At 55.8% G+C, this 18096-nt stretch overlaps 1 protein-coding gene across 12 annotated transcripts in view; it reads right to left on the bottom strand.

The window, feature by feature from the left end:
* TNS1 (tensin 1) overlaps nucleotides 1–18096 on the bottom strand; it is a 55588-nt gene that overhangs the window by 4738 nt on the left and 32754 nt on the right. For 7 of the 12 annotated variants that reach the window (XM_082285268.1, XM_082285271.1, XM_082285264.1 and 4 more), the window contains 14 exons: nucleotides 14316–14494; nucleotides 13927–14065; nucleotides 11500–11592; nucleotides 10548–10583; nucleotides 7029–7239; nucleotides 5354–6222; nucleotides 3911–3997; nucleotides 3166–3297; nucleotides 2662–2754; nucleotides 1903–1980; nucleotides 1729–1800; nucleotides 1481–1649; nucleotides 1144–1212; nucleotides 764–796 (listed from right to left, as the gene is read on the bottom strand). In XM_082285268.1, coding sequence (XP_082141394.1) covers nucleotides 764–796; nucleotides 1144–1212; nucleotides 1481–1649; nucleotides 1729–1800; nucleotides 1903–1980; nucleotides 2662–2754; nucleotides 3166–3297; nucleotides 3911–3997; nucleotides 5354–6222; nucleotides 7029–7239; nucleotides 10548–10583; nucleotides 11500–11592; nucleotides 13927–14065; nucleotides 14316–14494 — 2260 coding nt within the window. The remainder of the gene's footprint in view (nucleotides 1–763; nucleotides 797–1143; nucleotides 1213–1480; nucleotides 1650–1728; nucleotides 1801–1902; nucleotides 1981–2661; nucleotides 2755–3165; nucleotides 3298–3910; nucleotides 3998–5353; nucleotides 6223–7028; nucleotides 7240–10547; nucleotides 10584–11499; nucleotides 11593–13926; nucleotides 14066–14315; nucleotides 14495–18096) is intronic. The other 5 variants (XM_082285272.1, XM_082285275.1, XM_082285266.1 and 2 more) reach the window with 3 other exon arrangements.

Genomic DNA, 18096 nt, shown 5'->3' with positions numbered 1-18096 from the left:
CCCCAGGAAGGGGCCTTCCAGATGATCACAGCACTGCCTTGGTTTGGCCTCTTGAAGCCAGAAGTGTGATGGGCTGGGCATTGGGGTAGACCCTCTTGGAGATGAAGGCCATGCAAGGACACAGGAAGCTAAGTGAGACCATCTGGTTATTTCTGTCTGTCTCCCCCCTGATGAATAAAATGTCCCTTCTTTTTTTTTAATTAGAATGTGCAAACTCAAGTTATAAATACAGGGGGAACAGAATGTGAGACAGGCCCAGGCTACGGCATTTCTAATTGGGGAGGGGAAATACCACAGCAGCTGGACATCCTAATAAAAACCCCTTTGCTAACACAATGGCTAAAATTAGTGGGAGCTGGCCCCTGGAAATGGGTTCAGTCAACAGCTCTGTGTTCCCATGGGTCAGGACAGGAAGGACAGGAAGAAGAGAAAGAGATGACCAGTAGCTCACAGGCCATCAGCATAACCCCAGCTCTGCTCCATAAGCTGGTTCTCAGTGGCTCTGTCAGGAGTTTCCAGTTTGGTCAGTTCAGCAAGACACATGCCTGCTCTGACCAGCAATTTGGGGCTGAAAGATGCATCCAGAGTCCCCAAGACCATACTCTCATGCTTGGGTGAAACACTCCTGCAGTGAGGAGCTGAGCCCATCTCACACACAGCCAGGATGCCCTGCACAGGGCATCTCCCAGCCAATGCCCAAAGAGGCAGAAGCCACCTCGACAGCAGCTGGGAGGAATCTGCTGGAAGCACAGAAAGTACTTACTTGGCTGGGCCACTGCCATCAGTTTTAGTCCACCTGCAAGGAAAAGAGAAGGTGTGAGGGATAGTCCCTCCTGCACCCCACAGAGAGACAGGGCCAAGATGGGGACCACCACACCAATGGTGGAAGGCCAGTCTGGCTTTGCATAGGCTTGGCTTTATGGAAAAATGATGCACCTCTCCTTCAGCATGAAGGTGCTTGAGACACCAAAAAGTCACCAGAAGAAGCTGGCACTCCCCCACAGTATCCAAGGGGACCTAGCATTCCTGCTCTCCGCAAGAGCAGGGGAGAGAGCAAGCAAAGACCCTGCTCCAAGCATCCCAGGAGGCTACAGGAGTGAAAGGGGCAAGGGTCACGTGCTCCCCCCAGGTTAGGGCACTCACTTTCGTTCCTGGGGATCCAAGTCACAGAAGGTGACAGTATTGAGGGGGTAGTGTCTTCGGAAGAACAATCTGAAACACAAAGCAGGGAATGTCAGGGCCAGGGAGGCTCCACCACTGTCCCACCACAACCCAGCTCCACCAGCCCAGGGAACACTGCCATAGGTCTCCTACAGGATGTTCCAAGAGTCAAGGACAAATCCCAGCCATGTCCATGACCAGGCTGATGCCATCCCAGGGACATCCTTTACCAACACACTTCCTGAATCACAGCCCTGTTGGCATTGGGAACGAGCCAACATTGGCTTTTGGCCAGATATGTGGCCATGGAGGCTCTTACTTCCTCTGGTTATCCGTTAAGGTGATGCCTTGTGCGGAGACTTTGAAGTGAACAATGGTAGCTGTGGGCGTGGGGTCAGCCACCAGCGTCTCAGCAACAGCCTTCGAGATGGCCTGGGGGCCTGTCAGAGACTCCATCTCCACTGAATTGATGAAGAGGACGTTGCAGGCTGGAAAGGGAGACAACAGGCATGGGGTCAGCCACTACTCCAAGCCATGTTCACCCCACGACTGCCCCTCTCAACTCACCTGCACCCTGTTTGAGGAGGTCCGTGGCTGAGTTGGTGGCTGACGTAGAGTCTTTCTTTTCCTCCATCGGATCTAGAAGACATGGGATGGTTACTGGTGCTCCCTGCTTGGAAACCTACCCCCTCCCTGCAGGTTGTGGGGACAGATGCAATGCCTTCTGCTCCTTGCTCTTACCTCGGTCAGGAATGACCAGCTTGCAGGGCAGGGCCAAGGGCGTGATGGAGTGCTGGTACACCAGTGCCGAGAGACAGCCTGGGGAGAGAGGGAAGATGGTCAGCATAGGGCCAGTGTTGCCAGATGAAGAATTGTTTGCACCTGCTGGGTTAATACAATGATCCTTTTGAAAAATCATTAGGCTGTGGAACTGCACAATCCAAAGTACAATTAACCATTAACCAAGGAAAGGAATAAGAAACTCCAGCTTTCCCTGATTAGGTCAGCATTGCCCTGGGTGGATGGAAACAGGCTTTTAGGTGGGTTTCTTCATTAACGGTCCTAATGCCACATGTGGCAATTCCTCTCACTGAAACCACCATGTAGCTCTCCACAGAGGGCTCAAGGAGGGGACAGAGATGCCAGGGCCACTTTAGGAACAACAAATGAGACAAAGGTCTTTGTGCTGCTCCTCAGACAACATTAGCCATGAGATAAATGAAAGAAGGGGAGCCCCCGCCCTCCACCCTGCCCAGCAGCATCATTTGTCCTACATGTGTGTGTAGACAGGTATGTACCTATGCATACAGGCACATTTGTGTGTTCTCATGAGTGTGTATGAACTTAGAGGCTCCAAATGCCCACAGGATGCAGTTACACAGGAACAAGAGGCAGTAATAGGCTCTCCCAGACACCCAACAGTTCTGCTTTGACAGTCTGGCAAAGGCAAGGCTCTCCCAACCCAACCCCGCGTGTGGGAAGCACAGTGGGGGCACTTACCAAAATTAGGCTCATTGGGACATCCTTTTAGTTTCACACCTCGTGAGCTAGTCTCGATGAGGAAGTGCCTCACCAGCTCATTAGTCAAATCTCCTGGGAAGAGATGAGATGTTTGCACACCAGAGCCACCCTCCTATTACTATGCAGTCCCATTAGGAAACCAGTGCTCCAGCTCAAGGGAGGGGTCCCTAACACGACACACACCCTCCTCAAACCTGCCCCTTTGCACAGGGTCAACCCCCAGCCAAGCTCCCCCACAGTGTTGGTGGGCTGGAGAGGCTGTGCCCATTTCATTATACCAAAGCCCAAGACATAGGTGCTCCTGAGCCCTCCACAGCTCAGGGCAGAGGGTGTCTGGTGCTTCCCTGTGCCCTGGGAGGCAAGGATCCTGCCACATCGGCACATACCCAAGGGCATGACTGGCTCAGCAGCCCCAGCTGCCCGCTCGCCCCGGCTGAACGATGGAAAGCATCTCGGCGTGGGAAGGAGAAGGGCACACAATACCTTTCTTGTTCTGCTGCATGACCGTGGGAGGCGGAGAAGCGACTTTCATGGCGAGGCCATAGGCTCCCCGGAAGGAGTGGCTGTCTCGGATGATGAAAGCCCCCGGCTCCCTGTCCTTCAGCAGGGCAATGGCTGCAGGAGAGAACGGCAGAGCTCAGAGATGGCATGGTGAGAACCAACACACCCTCAAGACACCAGCAGGTGTGAGTTGGGATGGGGTGCCCCAGCTCCACACCTCATAGCCAGGCACCACAATGTTACCGCCCCTCCTGCATGCCTGAGTGGGTTACCAGGCACAGGCTCATCTACCCCCACCTCCATCGCCCTTGTGTGCACATCTCCTTGCCTATCTCTGAGCAACCAAGTACTGGAGAGCAAGCAGGAGCCAAGGGCCAAATGCTGGGACCATGCCCCTGAAGGCATCCTGCTGCCTCCTCATTCTCCCTGCTTATTTTAGCCATGTTTCCAAGATGCCTCTGAGCATTATCAACTCAAGATTTGGGTGTTTTGCACCCTAAACTGCGAACACAGACCCACTGCACACTCCAGGGACTCCTCTCCAAGCGGAGGTCTGACGAGCCCACATCACACAAACCTGCAGATGAATGGGGCTTCAACCCCCATCTGCAACGGCCTGAGCAGCCATTATTCACCCTCACTCTCAACCCAGTCCATAAGGGAAATCCTTGCTAATCCCTGCGATCCCAGACACACCCCAACTCCTGACCCTCTGTCATCTACCTACCCTGCTCCCTGGAGATGTCTGGTTTGTACCAGTACTTAGAAGTATCCTGCACAAACTTGACATTGGCACGAGTCTCAGGACTGATGTCTGCAGGAAAGGGAAGAAAAGACAAGAAAAAAGTTAAAAGATGCTGTATCTGAAACCCTACATCCAGCCAAAGCATTAATACATCCACCTCGTTTCAGACCCGCCACATTGCACTAACCTCAACCCAGTTCCCCATACCCAGACAGGCCAACAATCCCCTGGAGCTTATGGGGCTGCTGGGCATCTAAAGCTAAATCCAAGCTCAAGGGCCCTCGAAGGGCTGTGCATCAGGTGAGCCTCTTTGGCCCACAGCCACAGACAAAATGGGAATTCTTCATTTTAAAGGAAGCTGGCCAGGTGAAATAAAAACTGTTGGAGGAAAGAGGTATGTCTGGAGGTGCTGGGGAGATCCTCTGACTTCAGAGGACCTTCACTGCTCTCTAATGTTAAAGATTTGGCTCACACTTCATAAAAATAAATTTCTTCCCTTATCTTTGCTCTGTGCAGAAGAACTGGATGGGTCAATCCACCCTGGGCAAAGCAGCCCCAGTCCCAGCCTGACTGTGCCTTCTTCAGTGCCCACCAGTGGCACAGCCTCAACCGGAGCTGGTCCTCTGGCCATGAAGCTGTCATTTACTCAGGCAACATTTACAACCACCTGCTTTCCAAAAACAACCAGGTATACAACCAAGAGGATTGGATAGCATCTCTGCTGGAGACATGTTATCAGCCCTCTGCAGTCTGGTCACCTTCGGAGAGGCAGGGGGCTCGCTCCCCTCTCCAAGCTGCTTGTTAATTGTTACAGGTTTTAATTACTCATGCTTCCCCACTGGGAAAGGCCCCTGGCCACAGGAATCACGGGGCCAGGACAAGTGCCAGCGTCCCCACAAAGGGCTGCCCGCTCAGCAGAGAAACTGGCCCAGCAGCTGGAGCCACCACTGCCCCACAGCTTTATTCCCCTGGTCCTATCAGCCCGATCTTGGCGTCACCGAAGTGTCTGTAACAGGAGCTGGCAAAAGTGTTCCAGGCAGGACGGCACCCAGGGCACGGCACCATTTGAAATGAGGAGGCAGCACCACAGCGGGGTCTCAGTGGGGTAAAGCCCACTGGGAATGGGGCCAAGAGGTCAGTGCATCCCCACGGCAGAGAAAAGTCATCTCCAGGAGCTTTGATCTCCCCATACACATCTCTGAGCACTGTTTATGCCAGAGATGCTGGTCGGTGTTTTTCCTGTTTGGATTTGTCAGAAAGCGCAGGAAATGGCCCAAGCCCCAGCGGTGCCTTTGGTTTGCGGATGGACAGGAGGGGTAAATCAGGACATGGCTGCAATCCCTTTCCTGACAGCCAACAAGGAGGAGGAGGGGAGAGCCTTGAGCAGGGCAGGGGGACACAGGGACCTCCAAGAGCATCCCTTACCTGGCATGGAGAACTTGGAGAAGTCCGGCAGAGTGTGGGAGAAGGCAACGGCGCTCCCACCGCTGGGGCTGGACATGCCGCTGGAGAGGGGTGAGGACATCTTGCCGTTGACAGTGGCGTAGTTGGGGAGGCTGTTGGAGCGGTCCCCAGCTGACATCCGCCGCTTCTCAGGCAGCGCAGGCTGCGACGTGGGGCTGCCCTGGCGGTAGGCAGCCGAGTCTGGGGAGGAGGAGTGCGGCGTGCTCGTGCCGGGGTAGTATGCTGGGGAGACAGGGAAGGACGGCGTGGAGGGAGGCTGGTAGCCAGAGGAGCTGCTCTGCCGAGACAGCGTCAGGTGCCTTTCCTCCGGGCTGGAGTAGCCATACAGGGGGCTGCCAGGAGATGTGGCTGCTGCTGATTGGTGCCTGGACAGGCTGGGGCTCCCTGGTGGGGCCACCAGGTTGCCATGGGCCACCACAGCATGCCTGCTCAGCCCAGGGCTGCCGGGAGCACCACTCAGGTTGGGGTTGATGGCTCTTCGCCCGAAGCCGGGGCTGGGCGGTGTATTCGTAGCCACTGTCCGGTGCAGGCTGCGGGGGCTCCCTGGCAGGGTGTGCACCCCCACCACATTGACCTGTGGCTGTGGCCGAGCTTGGGGTTCTGGCTGGAGGCCAGCTCGGCCATCAGCGTAGTCGGGGCTGCTGTATGCAGAGCCCGGGACCCCTCCTTGGACCATTGCAAAGGAAGATGGAGACGAGTTTTGGTAGCTGCTGTGAGCAGAGGGCATCTGCAAACCAACAGGTGACCGGTACAGGGGCTCAGCAGAGGCATGGGGAGGCGTAACCGTGCCATGGGGGCTGCCTTCTGATGGGTAGCTGCGGAGGGAGGCCCTGAGGAGAGACAAAGAAAAGTAGAATTCAGCTCCACCACTTGTTCCTGCTGCTGACTGGTACTGGCACCCTTCTGCACGTGGCGCACAGGGAAACTGAGGCACAGAGCCCGGCAGCTACTTGGTTGTCCAGAGGCAACCATGGGATGGGTCCTGCCAGCTGCATGAAAGCAACCAGAGGCAGCTTTAGTCCCACCATGAAACCCAGTTCCATCTCAAAGTATGACCTTCTATGGAACAGAGCCTTTTCCCAGCTCTGCTCCCAGCAAACACCTGATTTATTCTGCCCTACCAGCCTGTGTGGGTGCAGAACACCTCATGGGCAGGGCGGACAGGGGACAGGGACAATGGCTCCATCTCACCCTGGAGGACTCAGGCTCAGCCTAACCCAGGGCTAGGAATTAGCACAACCCATCCCTCCTCCCACTCCAGGGGACACCTTCCCAGTGAGAGGCTTCTGAGGTCCAGTAACCACCAACCAACCAGCAGTGACCCAGATTTGTGTTCTCAGGGCACTGAGGTGCACAGCTGGCCGGGATACCCAAACCCTGCATGGAGAGATGCGGGTCTTTGCAAAGGCAGTTAAAATGTGGGAGCAAGCACCATCCCTGGAGATATTCAAGAAACAGCTGGACATGGCACTTAGTGCTCTGGCGTAGTTGGCTTGGTGGTGTTCAGTCAAAGGCTGGACGCGATGATCTTGGATGTCTTTTGCAGCCTTAATGATTCTGTGATTCTAAACCTGTGCACCAGGCAGGGTTCAGCCCCAGCCCCACCAGTCCCCGGGACCTGCACCCACTGCCTTACCCATCCATGCTGTGAATAGGGCTGCTGGTGGAGACAGGGCTGGGGGCGATGAAGGAGTTGGAGAAAGTGCCATTCCTCGTGGGCACCTCTGGGCCTCCGGGCTGGGCAGCGGGCTGAGCAGTGGGCTGGGCAGCAGGCTGGGCAGCGGGCAGTGTCCCTCCCCTGCCCGTTGTGGCCGTGCGGGCCACTGACTCAACATAGCTCCTGGGCTCTGTGGCAAAGAGAAGCAGAAACAGATGAGCCTACAGCTTGCATGGGAAGAGAACCACACCCTTCTCCTTGGATCCACATTTCATGCTAGTGAAGGTGCCTGAGCTGACCTCCTCCAGCTGAACATTTCCCCCTACCTCTTCCACCACAAGTTGTGCAAAAACACATCTGGCTCATTCAGGATCCTTAAATTGCTTCAAGAATGCTGAAGACCCCAGCCAGGGCACAGGAAACAGGGTCACCGCTTTCCCTGAGGGGACTGGAACACGGGACCACGATCCCTTTGCATGCCACAGCCCCTTCACCCTGCTCTGAGTCAGCGTCCCTCCCACCCAGGATGCCACAGGGAACACGTCCTGCTCCCTGCTCATCCACAGCCCCTAAAAATAGAGCGGTGACTCTGCCCAGCCCGCACTGACTCACATGGGACTGATGACGATGCCCCGTGGTCCCTGCCCTCTGTGGCCCACCTCTGCCAGCCATCTCCAGCAGCAGACCAGAGGGCAACTCCAGCTATTTCCACTGCAGCATCCAACACTTTCACTCCCAGCCCAGCTTGAAACCAGAGCCCATGAGCACGACCAAGAAAAGCAATTTTCCTTTAGAGCCTCCAAGCTGTCCCGTGCCAGGAGCAGCAGGCTGGGCTGGCCATTACCAGTCATGCCAGACACCAGACCCAGTCCTCTCTCATACCTTTCCCCCTACCTCCTGTTCCACCCAGGCTGGTTCCCATCCCTATGACAGCCCCCACAGCCCCCACCAAAGGCTGCACCAGAGGAACAGGCTGCAGCTTCAGTCCCATTCCCCCAAGCCCTGCAGCTGTGTCACACCTCAGCTTGCCCTATGCAAGACCCACTGGCATCAAATGCTATGGGCTGGGCAGCCTTGCAGGTCCCTGGCTCCAGGCTGGCCATGCCCAAAGCAGCTCTGCAGTAGTAATTAGCATGACAAACATTATTATTGTTATTATTAGTCATAACAGCTGGGCTCTGGCTCAGCCTGCTGGCAAGCTGGCCTGCTCACAGTCAGCAACGCCAATGCACAGCTCCACGTTCAGAGCTGGAGCAGAGACATGCAAGGAAAAAGACTGTCATAGGTCCCACTCCTTCCCCCGCAGCATCTCTGTGCCCCATCTGTGTGTGGAGAGGGGAGGAGGAATCCCTCCCTTAGGCTGATGTCCCTGCCCAACCCCAGGAAAGATCTGGACCAAAACCAGATGATGGACCTCTACACAGGCTGGGTACCAGCATCTAAGGCAAGACATCCTGAGTGACAGGGATGAGGCACTGCCCAGGGCAGCTGCAAGAAATTCATCGCAGCTTAGGTAATTCAATTAATTTCACAGCTACTCACTTTTCCCCTTCCCAGCTCCCCAGCCCAGACTAAAATTAGCCAGACAGTACATATGAGTCAGCCTGCAAGAGGTTAAGACCACAGGGCTGTGAAAATGCCAGCCCCTCCTGAAAAGGCAGCAGCAGGGGGCTTGGGGGCTGTGCCAGTGAGGTGTGTGGCCATGGGCACAGGTTCCAGTACTTTGATTCAATTCAGGACAAGAGAAATGAAAAGAAAAGTTAGGAAGTTTCAGGCAGGATTTTTTTAGGCTGAAAAATCTGACCTTGCCTCCTTGTGTTTGCTTGTAAGGGACTCAGGAGATGGGAAAATGGGTGGAAGAACAGAGAAGTTCTGAGTCACCAGGGAGATGGGCATTTGTTTGGGAATCCCAGATCTAAGCAGGGCTGCGCTGTGGCCAGAAATCCCCAGTGCTGCATCTGTGTCAGGCTGTTTTAAAGCCTCCTCAGAGCTGACAGCCACATCCTGAGCTCCCACACTGCCAAAGCATCTTCCAGCCCCATACACAGGCCAGCCATTCCAGCTGGGATCTGCTAGGCAGAGCACGGAGGGGCAGGGACCCTCCTAGAGTGTGTGGCTGAGTGCAGAGGGTCCCAAGCCAGCAGTGTTAAGCCAAAATATCAGTCCCTTCTCAGAACCATAGATTTAATCCCCAAAAATATCATTTTATCAGAGAGGATGAAGCAGGGCAAGAGGCTCATGGTGGCCACTCAGCCTGGGCAGTGCAGGGTCACTGGACATCCTTGCTTGGGAGTCAACCATCATGCAAGCGGACAGAGAAGCAGCACAGCTTGAGCTCCTGAGGGTTTAGTGGGATGGAGAGGAGAGGCAATGTCTGAGTCTCTGGAGGCTTAAAGCTGGACAGAAATGGTAAAGCTTGGGGGAACTTATGAGGGAAAAGCCTGATTTTATCCCAGCTTTGCTTCCTTTAATGTATCCAAAAAGCCATCATTGAAAAATCAGTTCTGAAAGCAGAACGTTTCTTTTCAAGGAAACACTTTTTCCAGTACTACACAATGTTCAGGTTTGGGTTATGTGCATTTTGAGAAACTTCCAAGGAGAAATGCTGACGGCTGCTAGGGCAAGAGGAAGCACCGCACCCACCAAGAAGAGACACCCTTTCCCCAAAATCCATCCTGAACACACAGTTCCTCATCCCAGCTCTGAGGGCCCAAAAATGCATTAAAGGAGGAAGCAAAACCACCCAACAACCGTTACATAGCAGGCAGTACTCCAAGGAATCACAGCCACTCCCAAAGCCTCTGTCTCCACACAAGATGTGCCATCCCAGAGCCCGCAGTGCCTGCACCATCAGCACAGCCACTTTTGAATTGACGTCCCAGCTCAGCCCCATCCTTGGCATCCCCAAAGAGGCACAACCCAGAGACAGGAGAGGTGGGAGGACTTTGGGCAGCTGCCTGGCTGGAGGAAGATGTGCACCAGCTGCCGGTGCTGCACCACTGCCCAGCCGGCTGAGCCGGCAACACACTGGTGGCCTCTGCGCCCGCTGACCTTTTGTGCTGCACTCTGGTTTATTTTTCACTCTGAATGACAACAGCAAAGCCAAAAGGGGAGGGCAGGAGACTAAAACTGGGGCTGCTGCTCCCAGATGCCCGCCAGGCTCTTCCAAAGCTGGCCGTAGCGTGCCAGCATCCCCAGCGTGCTACCAGTAAGGATGCCACTCACTGACAAAGAGCCCTCAGTCCCCACAGATGACTGCCACACAAAATACAGACCTTCAGGTCCAACTTGGACACTGAGAAATCCTATCACGACACAAGGCATGATGTGCCCCTCCTCTAAAGGGAGCAGGACAGGCAAGACTCAGGCTCCTACATCCCTGAGGGACAGCGCAAGGGAAGGCTACTGAAACAGACACCAGGGCTTTTTCTGAGCCACAGTCCCAACAGTGAGGTTGCATGAGGAAGAGAGAGACAGAGAAAGAAAAGCCTTTCTTACCTTCTTCAGAGTCACCGCCTGCTTCCCCTTCTAGTTCTGAGGGACGGAGGGGCAGGGGAGTGATGGGAGTGGGAAGAGGAGGAAGGGAGGTGCGAGACAGAAAGAGAAATCAGAGTTAAGCAGCTCTGCCTTTCTCAGGCAGGGGCACACAGAGCACAAAGGAGCGCCCCACACCTCCTGACACTGTGCTCCAAACTGAAACCCAGCCTCAGAAACCCCCACAGTTCACATCAACATCCCAGAAATTATGTCCAAAACCCAGGAGGCTGGCTTCAGATGAGAAAGAGGGAACAGTGCAGCAGAGAGTGACCAAAGGGCTGCTCCAAGAAGCCCAGCAAGCACCAAATAAGCATCAGCTTGCCCTTAAAGGCAGAGGGAGAAGGGTCTTGCAGTGTGAGCTCAATCAGCCTGTTGTCCCCAGGCTCAGATGGATTTGGGGAGGTCACACTCAGCCCTGAGCTGGTTCAGGAAGGGGCCCTGGGTGCTGGGAAGCAGTGAGATCTGGCTTGGCAGGCTACTTCAGGACACATCCCCAGGACGGTAGGACCTTTGCACTCAGGGACTGCTGTCCAGGATGGAAAGAGCTCTGGATATTGTTCTGGCTGACAGGCTCAGCTCTCAGAGAGCAAACTGTCTCCAGCTGTCCTAGAGAGGAGAAGGAATGTAGGGGGTGGGAGAGGGAAGAATATGGGGCTGGGCAGGAAACAGGACCACAGGGTTATCTAGCCTTCACCGCTGAAGACCTTACTGTGCTGAGCCCCCCAGGGCAGCACCAGCATCCCCCACGTTTACACAGTCCCAGAGTCCCCACAAAAGGTGACAAGGACCCCCATGGCCACCTGGCCCCAAAAGGGAGGTGGAAGTGCCTTCTCCAAACTAGGGACCCTTCCAGGGTATCCTCACAGACGCCCCCACAAAAAAATCTGCGTGCAGTCCCCGTGCCCACACTCACCTCCCACTGGATGCAGCAGGATCTCAGCCGGGTTGTGGGGTTTCAGCCCCAGTGCTGAGAGCGGGGTCTTGGCCAGGCCAGGGGGAGAACGCACTGTCGGCACAGTGGACACAAGTGGAGTGTTAGTGGAGGGGTGGGAGGTGACGCTTCAGAAAGGCTGGAGCTGCCCACAGGTTCCGAGCCCCCATAGCCCATCCCAGCCACTGGCTGCAAGGGAGGGCTGCTGAGAACACAAGATGCCCTAGTATGAAGCAACACCCTGCAGAAGGATACTGATCCCCCTCTTCATTTGGGAGAGGACACAGGGCAGGAGGTGACTGGGAACAAGCACCCTGCCCTATTGCAAAGCTAGCAGGATGGAGAAAGGGGACAACTCCCACCAGGACAGGCCCGGACCCCATCTCCTTCACCATCCCCACAAAGTCCCAGCATAAAGGCATGAAGCCCCTTTCATTTCCCCTATGTGAGCAGCCATCCCAACCCAGCTCTCCCACACCTGAACTCCTTTCTGCCAATCCCCACGTCTGGCCGAGCTGGAATCCAGCTGTCCCAAAGCAGCTCATCACCCCCATAAACGGGAAAGAAGGACTGCCAAAAAAACCCTGCCCTCCAGACCAGCTCAATGGGTGGGCAAGGATGTTAACACAGAGGGGTGGCAATGTACATGTGAGGTCTGCACCCCTGTGCCCAGACAAACACACCAGGAGCAGCTGCATGTTTGTATGGCTATGGTATGGATGGCGGTAGGGTTTCACAGGGCAGGGCAGACCGCCCCACGCAGATTGCACCTCTTCTCCCCTCCTACCCACTGGGTTTGCCTCATCTCCCTGACACTGTATTTTCCCATACCAGGGGAAACCTCAGGGCATCACCTTCAGCAAGAGGGACCAAAGGGCCTCCAGCAGTGTTCGAACATCTCTGACTGGCGGCACAGGCACAGGGCCTGTGGCGAGGCTGGGAGGCGGTGGGTGGTGGGAGCTCCAGAGGAAAGCCAGACCCTTGCCCTGAGGCCAGGTCCGCCCAGCAGCCTGGGGCTGGAGCAGCCGAGCAGCCAAGTCCCTGGGAAACTAAGATGGCAGCACCTTCCCCAGTGAGTGTCTGATTTCCTCAAATCCCGCTGACCCCAAGGCACAATGTCAGCTCACACCTCAGCTGGCTGATGAGCATCAGGATCCTCACAGGGCCAGGAATTCTCCCAGGACCACCATCCCCCAACAGAGAGGAATTGCTCCTGTATCCCCCAGGACCACTTTGGCAAAGCCTGAAAGCTGCAGCTTCAAGCTTCCCAGGCTTCTCTGGCTGACACTGGATAAGCAGCACGGCCTTGGGGCCACAAGCCCAACCAGGCTGTTGCCATCACCTCTGCAAGTGACTCATCCCCCAAAGCCACTGACCCACTGCCAAAGGAGCTGCTGCTGCCCCAGGGCCAAGCTCTCAGTCCCCAGGAACAACAGGGCCATTTCTGAGCTACCAAGCACCCCTACGATGCTCCCACACTCGTCTCCTCCTCCCAAGAGACAGGGCTCAAACATCAGAGGAGTGCCGGGAAGGAAGAGCAACAGTACAGAAGGGAACAACCCCAAGCCCCACAGGCTGAGCTGTGCGGGGGGCAGGTGGCTTCACTGCAACCAGGACATGGCATCAGAGGGGGCTGCACTCAGCCCAAGCATCCCCAACCCTAGAGTATCCCTCAGCCCTCAGCCTACAGAAGTGTTTTAGAGGATATGGGGGGGCTGCCATCTTTTGAATGGGTTTCCCAGTTGACCGGCTGCTCCACTGCACTGCTCTGGCCTGAGTCAGGCTGTGCCGACGTGTGGCTGCTCCTCAGGGTTCGTCGCTCAAGCTGGTCACACAAACCCAGTCCACACAAACCCACCGTGAGTGCGTCAGGGTTAGTCAGAACAGAGACGCTGCACCGGAGGAGCGGAGACAAGCTGCACACAAAGGGCATGCATCCCAGCCTTTTTCCCCTCCTGCCTTTGAAACTGCGAGCAAGAAGTGACATGGTGTGTGAGTCTGCCCTCCTGATCTTCACTCCTTCCTGGCTCCCTCCCACTCACCCGCCACAGCAGTCTTGCTTCTCTTCATGCCATGCCGGCAGGAAAGATGGGGAGATGCAGGACCGGGATGGGGTGAAAGCATGCCTCTCTCCTCATCCCACCTTTGGATCCCATCCAAAAACACCCCAGTGAGTGGAGGGTGGGAAAAAGCCAAGATGAGGGTGCCAAGCATGGGATGCTGAAGTAAGCGGGATGCTGACAGCAGCACGGAGTGGCAGGATGTGGAGGAGAAAGCAGGATGGAGATGAGGAGTGGTTAAGATGGCGGTGGGTGTCTGGAACCTGGAGCTGTCTGACCCTTGGCAAATTTCTGGCTTGCCCAGAGCCACCCACCAAGCCCCTCTGCCTCCCAGAGCCATGGCACTTACAGCTGTTGGAGTAAGGGGTTTGTGGTGACACAGGGAAGGCTGGGGTGGGGGGAGAAATCTCACCGCCGCTGGAGGGTGGGCTGGTGGGGGAGGCACCCTCCATCTCCTCGAAGGCTTCCTTGTAGCTGTGGAGGTGAGGCTGGGGAGAGCAGAAGAAAGGGTCAGTCCCATCCCTATGATGGGCACAAACCTCTAGGACACCCCAAGGAGAGGGGGCAAAGAGAAGGGTTTCACCTCCTCCCTGCTAAGTACCACCACCACCACAAGAAGCATCATTGATCCCCAATGCAACAGATGCTGTGAATGCTGACCAAGCCATCCCCCTCCCTGGAGGCATTTGTCCCCAATCAGCCACCCCCCAACCCCAGCACTCCTCTACTCCAGCCCACCTCCTTGGGCCTCCCTCCAGGGTTGGCCGCGATGGTGCTGACCACCTCAGGTGAGAGGACGGTGGGGCTGCGGGGCGAACTGGGCTCTGGTGAGCTCTTCTCATAGTGGCTGTCACTGGGGGTCCGCTTGCGGGCAGGGACAGCGCTCTCCTCCAGAGGCTTCTCCCGGGACTGCACCCCTGCAGGGCAAGCACAGGGTGGTAGAGGGGTGAGGAGCTGCCAGCTGAGATGGGGATGAGCAGGAGATGCTCCAGGTCTGACCTGAGAGGTCTCAGCTTCAGAACTCAACTGCATCAAACCCCCAGACCAGCATGGGTAGCTGGAGCAGATACACCCTACAGCAGCGACCCCAGACCAGGTGATAAAGCAAGGCAGGGTTGTGGCTAGTGGCTCAATTGCTGCACTAGCCCTCCCAAGCACCATTAGACTTCCAGGGACAACCTCCAGCAGTAGGTGTAAGGGGCAAGAGCATCCTGAGATTAGCCCAGACAGCCCAGCCCTGCAGAGCAGGGAAGTAACAGGGCCTCCTGACAGCATCATAATGGGAAAGGACCAGATCACCCAGCACAAGGACAGCTGGATTCAACTGCCTCCCTGCTCCCACAGCCAGATGTGGCTTCAACCACAGCAGTGGAAAAAGTCTGGTTTTGTGAGTGCCCAAGGCAGAGGGAGCACTGGATCAAGAAGAAAGAACCCAACAGAGGAATGGTGCAGGGAACCCTAAAAAAACACTGCTGCTTTGTCCCCAGTGCAAAGCACTGTTCTAAAAGGAGAGATCAGCGTCTCCCCTCCATCTCCCCCCAAACCTCCTTCCCAGGTCCCAGCAGTATGAGCCACCAATGTCCACAGCCTGGGGGGAAGAACAGAGTGAGCAAGTCATCACAGGAGAATGGGTTTCTTGGGCCGTGGAGATCCCCATTGGCTGGGATAAAGCCCAAGAACACAGACAAAGTTGGCACAGGGCAGGGGAGCTTGACTCTCCCAGCACCTGACAGTGCCCAAACACACTTTCCATCCCACCTCGCCTGATGAAGAGGTTAATCCGGGCTCATGGATGATGGTGCCAGGTTCAGTGCACAGCAACCCCACAGAATATCAGGGGCACAGCGCAGAGCCCCGTGGGACTCACTCCTACCCACTAGCAGAGGTGACAACACTGTCCCCTCTACTTTTCCCACAGAATCATTGAGCACTCCTGCTCCCCTTGGTCAGCATATTAGGGAAGAAAAAAAGAGAAAAAGGAGAAGAAAAAAAAAAGGAGAAAGGCCAGCATCACGCTCCAGGAAATGCACTTTTAAAACACCAACTCCTTTCCCACGGGCTGGCGGAGGAAAACCAGCCATCAGCTGCTTCCCCTCACTCCCCGGGGCTCCGCATGGGACCCATGCCTCACACCCGCTGACCTCCGCTCTTCACTGCTCGGCACACGCATCTGAGCTTTCCCGGCTCGGGAAAAAGGCTGGGAGCGGGGAAAGGGCTGGGAGAGCAGGAGGGAAGGAGGTGGCCTGGGTGCATTTCTAAATAATCAGCCCAGTGAATGGCAACAACAATAAAATCGCGGCTCGGGGGGAGAGGCGGCCAGGCTGCGAGGCGGGGGACGCAAGCCAACGGGGCTGGCTCCAGCCGCGGAGGCGGCCTGGAAAATTCCACTAAGAGCAGCTTTGAAACACAACTCCCGATCCCTTCTGCAGGTGCTCACCGGCACGGGAGATGGCCATTAAAAAGAAAGAAGAGGGGCACAAAGAGGGTGCCTGGGAAGCTGCCTTGCAGGCACGGGCAGTTTTCCATAGGGCCACCCCATATCTTTTGTCCTGCTCTTCACTTTAAGGAACTGAAGCCTGCAGTTGTGAGCACAGGCAGAAACAAGATACTGGGAAAAAATAAAGCAAACTCTAATATTTTCTTTTTTTTTCCTTCCATTTTGTGCACTATGGGTTCTCCTGAACAGTGCAGGAGCATCACCAGGAGCATCCCTTGGCCCATTCCAAAGTGAGCTGCAGGGCCCGAGCACTTCAGAGAGGCAGGGACTGGCTCCTCGAGCTGTACATGCCTGTCTTGCTTTGAATTTTCCATTTGGGAAGCACTAACCATGGCAGATTGATGGAGCCTAGCTATCAGTGCACATCACACATGTGCAGCGTGGGACCCCCTGCTCCATCCCCAGGGCTTCACATCACCTAACCACAGGGTGCTGGATCTGGCCCATTGGGACACCCAGGAGCTCAGCAAGCTCTGGCTGCTCCACTCCCCAGACACGGAAAGCGGCCGGGGCCACAGGGAGGGGAGGGAGGAGAAGGGAAAAAAGGGACTCATTGTTCAGGAGCGAAGAGTGGGAAACTTCACAGGCCGCCCGGAGCAAAGCCTGGAGGAAACCCAGGCTCTGAGCATGGCTCCCCCGACCCCCTGGGTGATTTATGGGATGGAAACTATGCTTGAAAAACAAACTCTCCTTTCCCTAGCTTGCTTTGCCCCCTCAGCAGACATACAGCCTCCCTTAGCCATGGTACTGTCACTGGACTCCCAAGGACTCCCTGGCCAAATGCAGGATGGCAGATTCCTGTTCTCAAAGGGGGAACAGCAGCCTGCACCCCACTCCTCACCCTCACACCCAACACCTGTGGCACTGTCACTCCTCTTGTTGCTCATTTAAGTACTTAACCTAGTACCAACCACTGCCCTCAGACTCAGCACAGCTCTAGGGCTGGGGAAGGGCAGGGAGCACAACAGCTGGGGACAGAGGAAACAGGAGGGGTGGCAAACCCAGGTAATTTTGCAGCTGGGGAGCCAGGTTTTTAGGCCAAATCAGGAGGCATCTGCTTTTAGGCCATGAGATGCTAGAACTACTGCCAGGCAGGAGCCAGGTGATATCCCCATGGTGGACAGGAGAGAACAAAGAAGCGTCCCAAGGCTCTTGGGATCTGCACTCAGCAAATAAAGCCAGACAGGGACACGCAACACCCAGGGAAGAGAGATACAAACTCACTCCCTGCCTGCATGAGGAACAGACATTATCCTGTGCTGCTCCTCACCAGAGCCCAGCTCACCCAGTCCCGGCACAGACTACTCCCCACCTCCCACCTGATTACCCCAAATGGGCACGATAAAATACCTTACTCTGTGCTGAGGGCTCAGAGGGTTCAAACCTCTTTGGTCCTCCTGGGGAGAAACCCACAGCGCCAGTGGGGAGAGAAAGGTCACACAGAAAGCTGGTGACTCCCCAGCCCCACTCCATCTACCACCTTCTCCTTTCCCTGGGACAAGTGGGTGCACAACAAGCACCAAGCAGGTCACCAGCACGCCATCACCCAGGGCAGACTCACCTCCAAGGAGCAAAGTCACACTGCATAAAATGCAGTCTCAGCAGCCCACACCCTCCAGCTGCAGACCAACCCAGGGGGATCCCTAAACTGATGTAGGAGAGACCCTGCTGGGCTGACAGCTGGTTAAATCTGGGTTCTGTGGAGCTGCACCCCAGCCCTTCCTTCCCAAAGGGGTGAGGCCATGGTCAGGGCAAAGCCTGGAGGAGATTTAGGAAGGGTCCAGAACTGGCCCAGCAATGAAAACCCCAGGCTTGGACAAGATGCAAAACCGAGCGTGGGCAGGGGAGTCTATATCCAGGGCCAGAAGCTCCCCCATCACTGGAGGAGCTCAATGGGAGCTCTGACCATCACTCTGTTGAGGAAAGGGATCAATCCTGCATGGAGATGATCTCCTGAGTCTCCCTCCATCCCACATCCATGCAACACACAGATCACTCAGCATGCAGTGATAGAGGAGGAAG

This window comes from Coloeus monedula, assembly GCF_965178545.1.
Source record: "Coloeus monedula genome assembly, chromosome: 7".
NCBI lineage: Eukaryota > Metazoa > Chordata > Aves > Passeriformes > Corvidae > Coloeus > Coloeus monedula.
The sequence above is the reverse complement of the archived record's forward strand: the minus strand, read 5'-3'. Positions and strand labels throughout refer to the sequence as shown.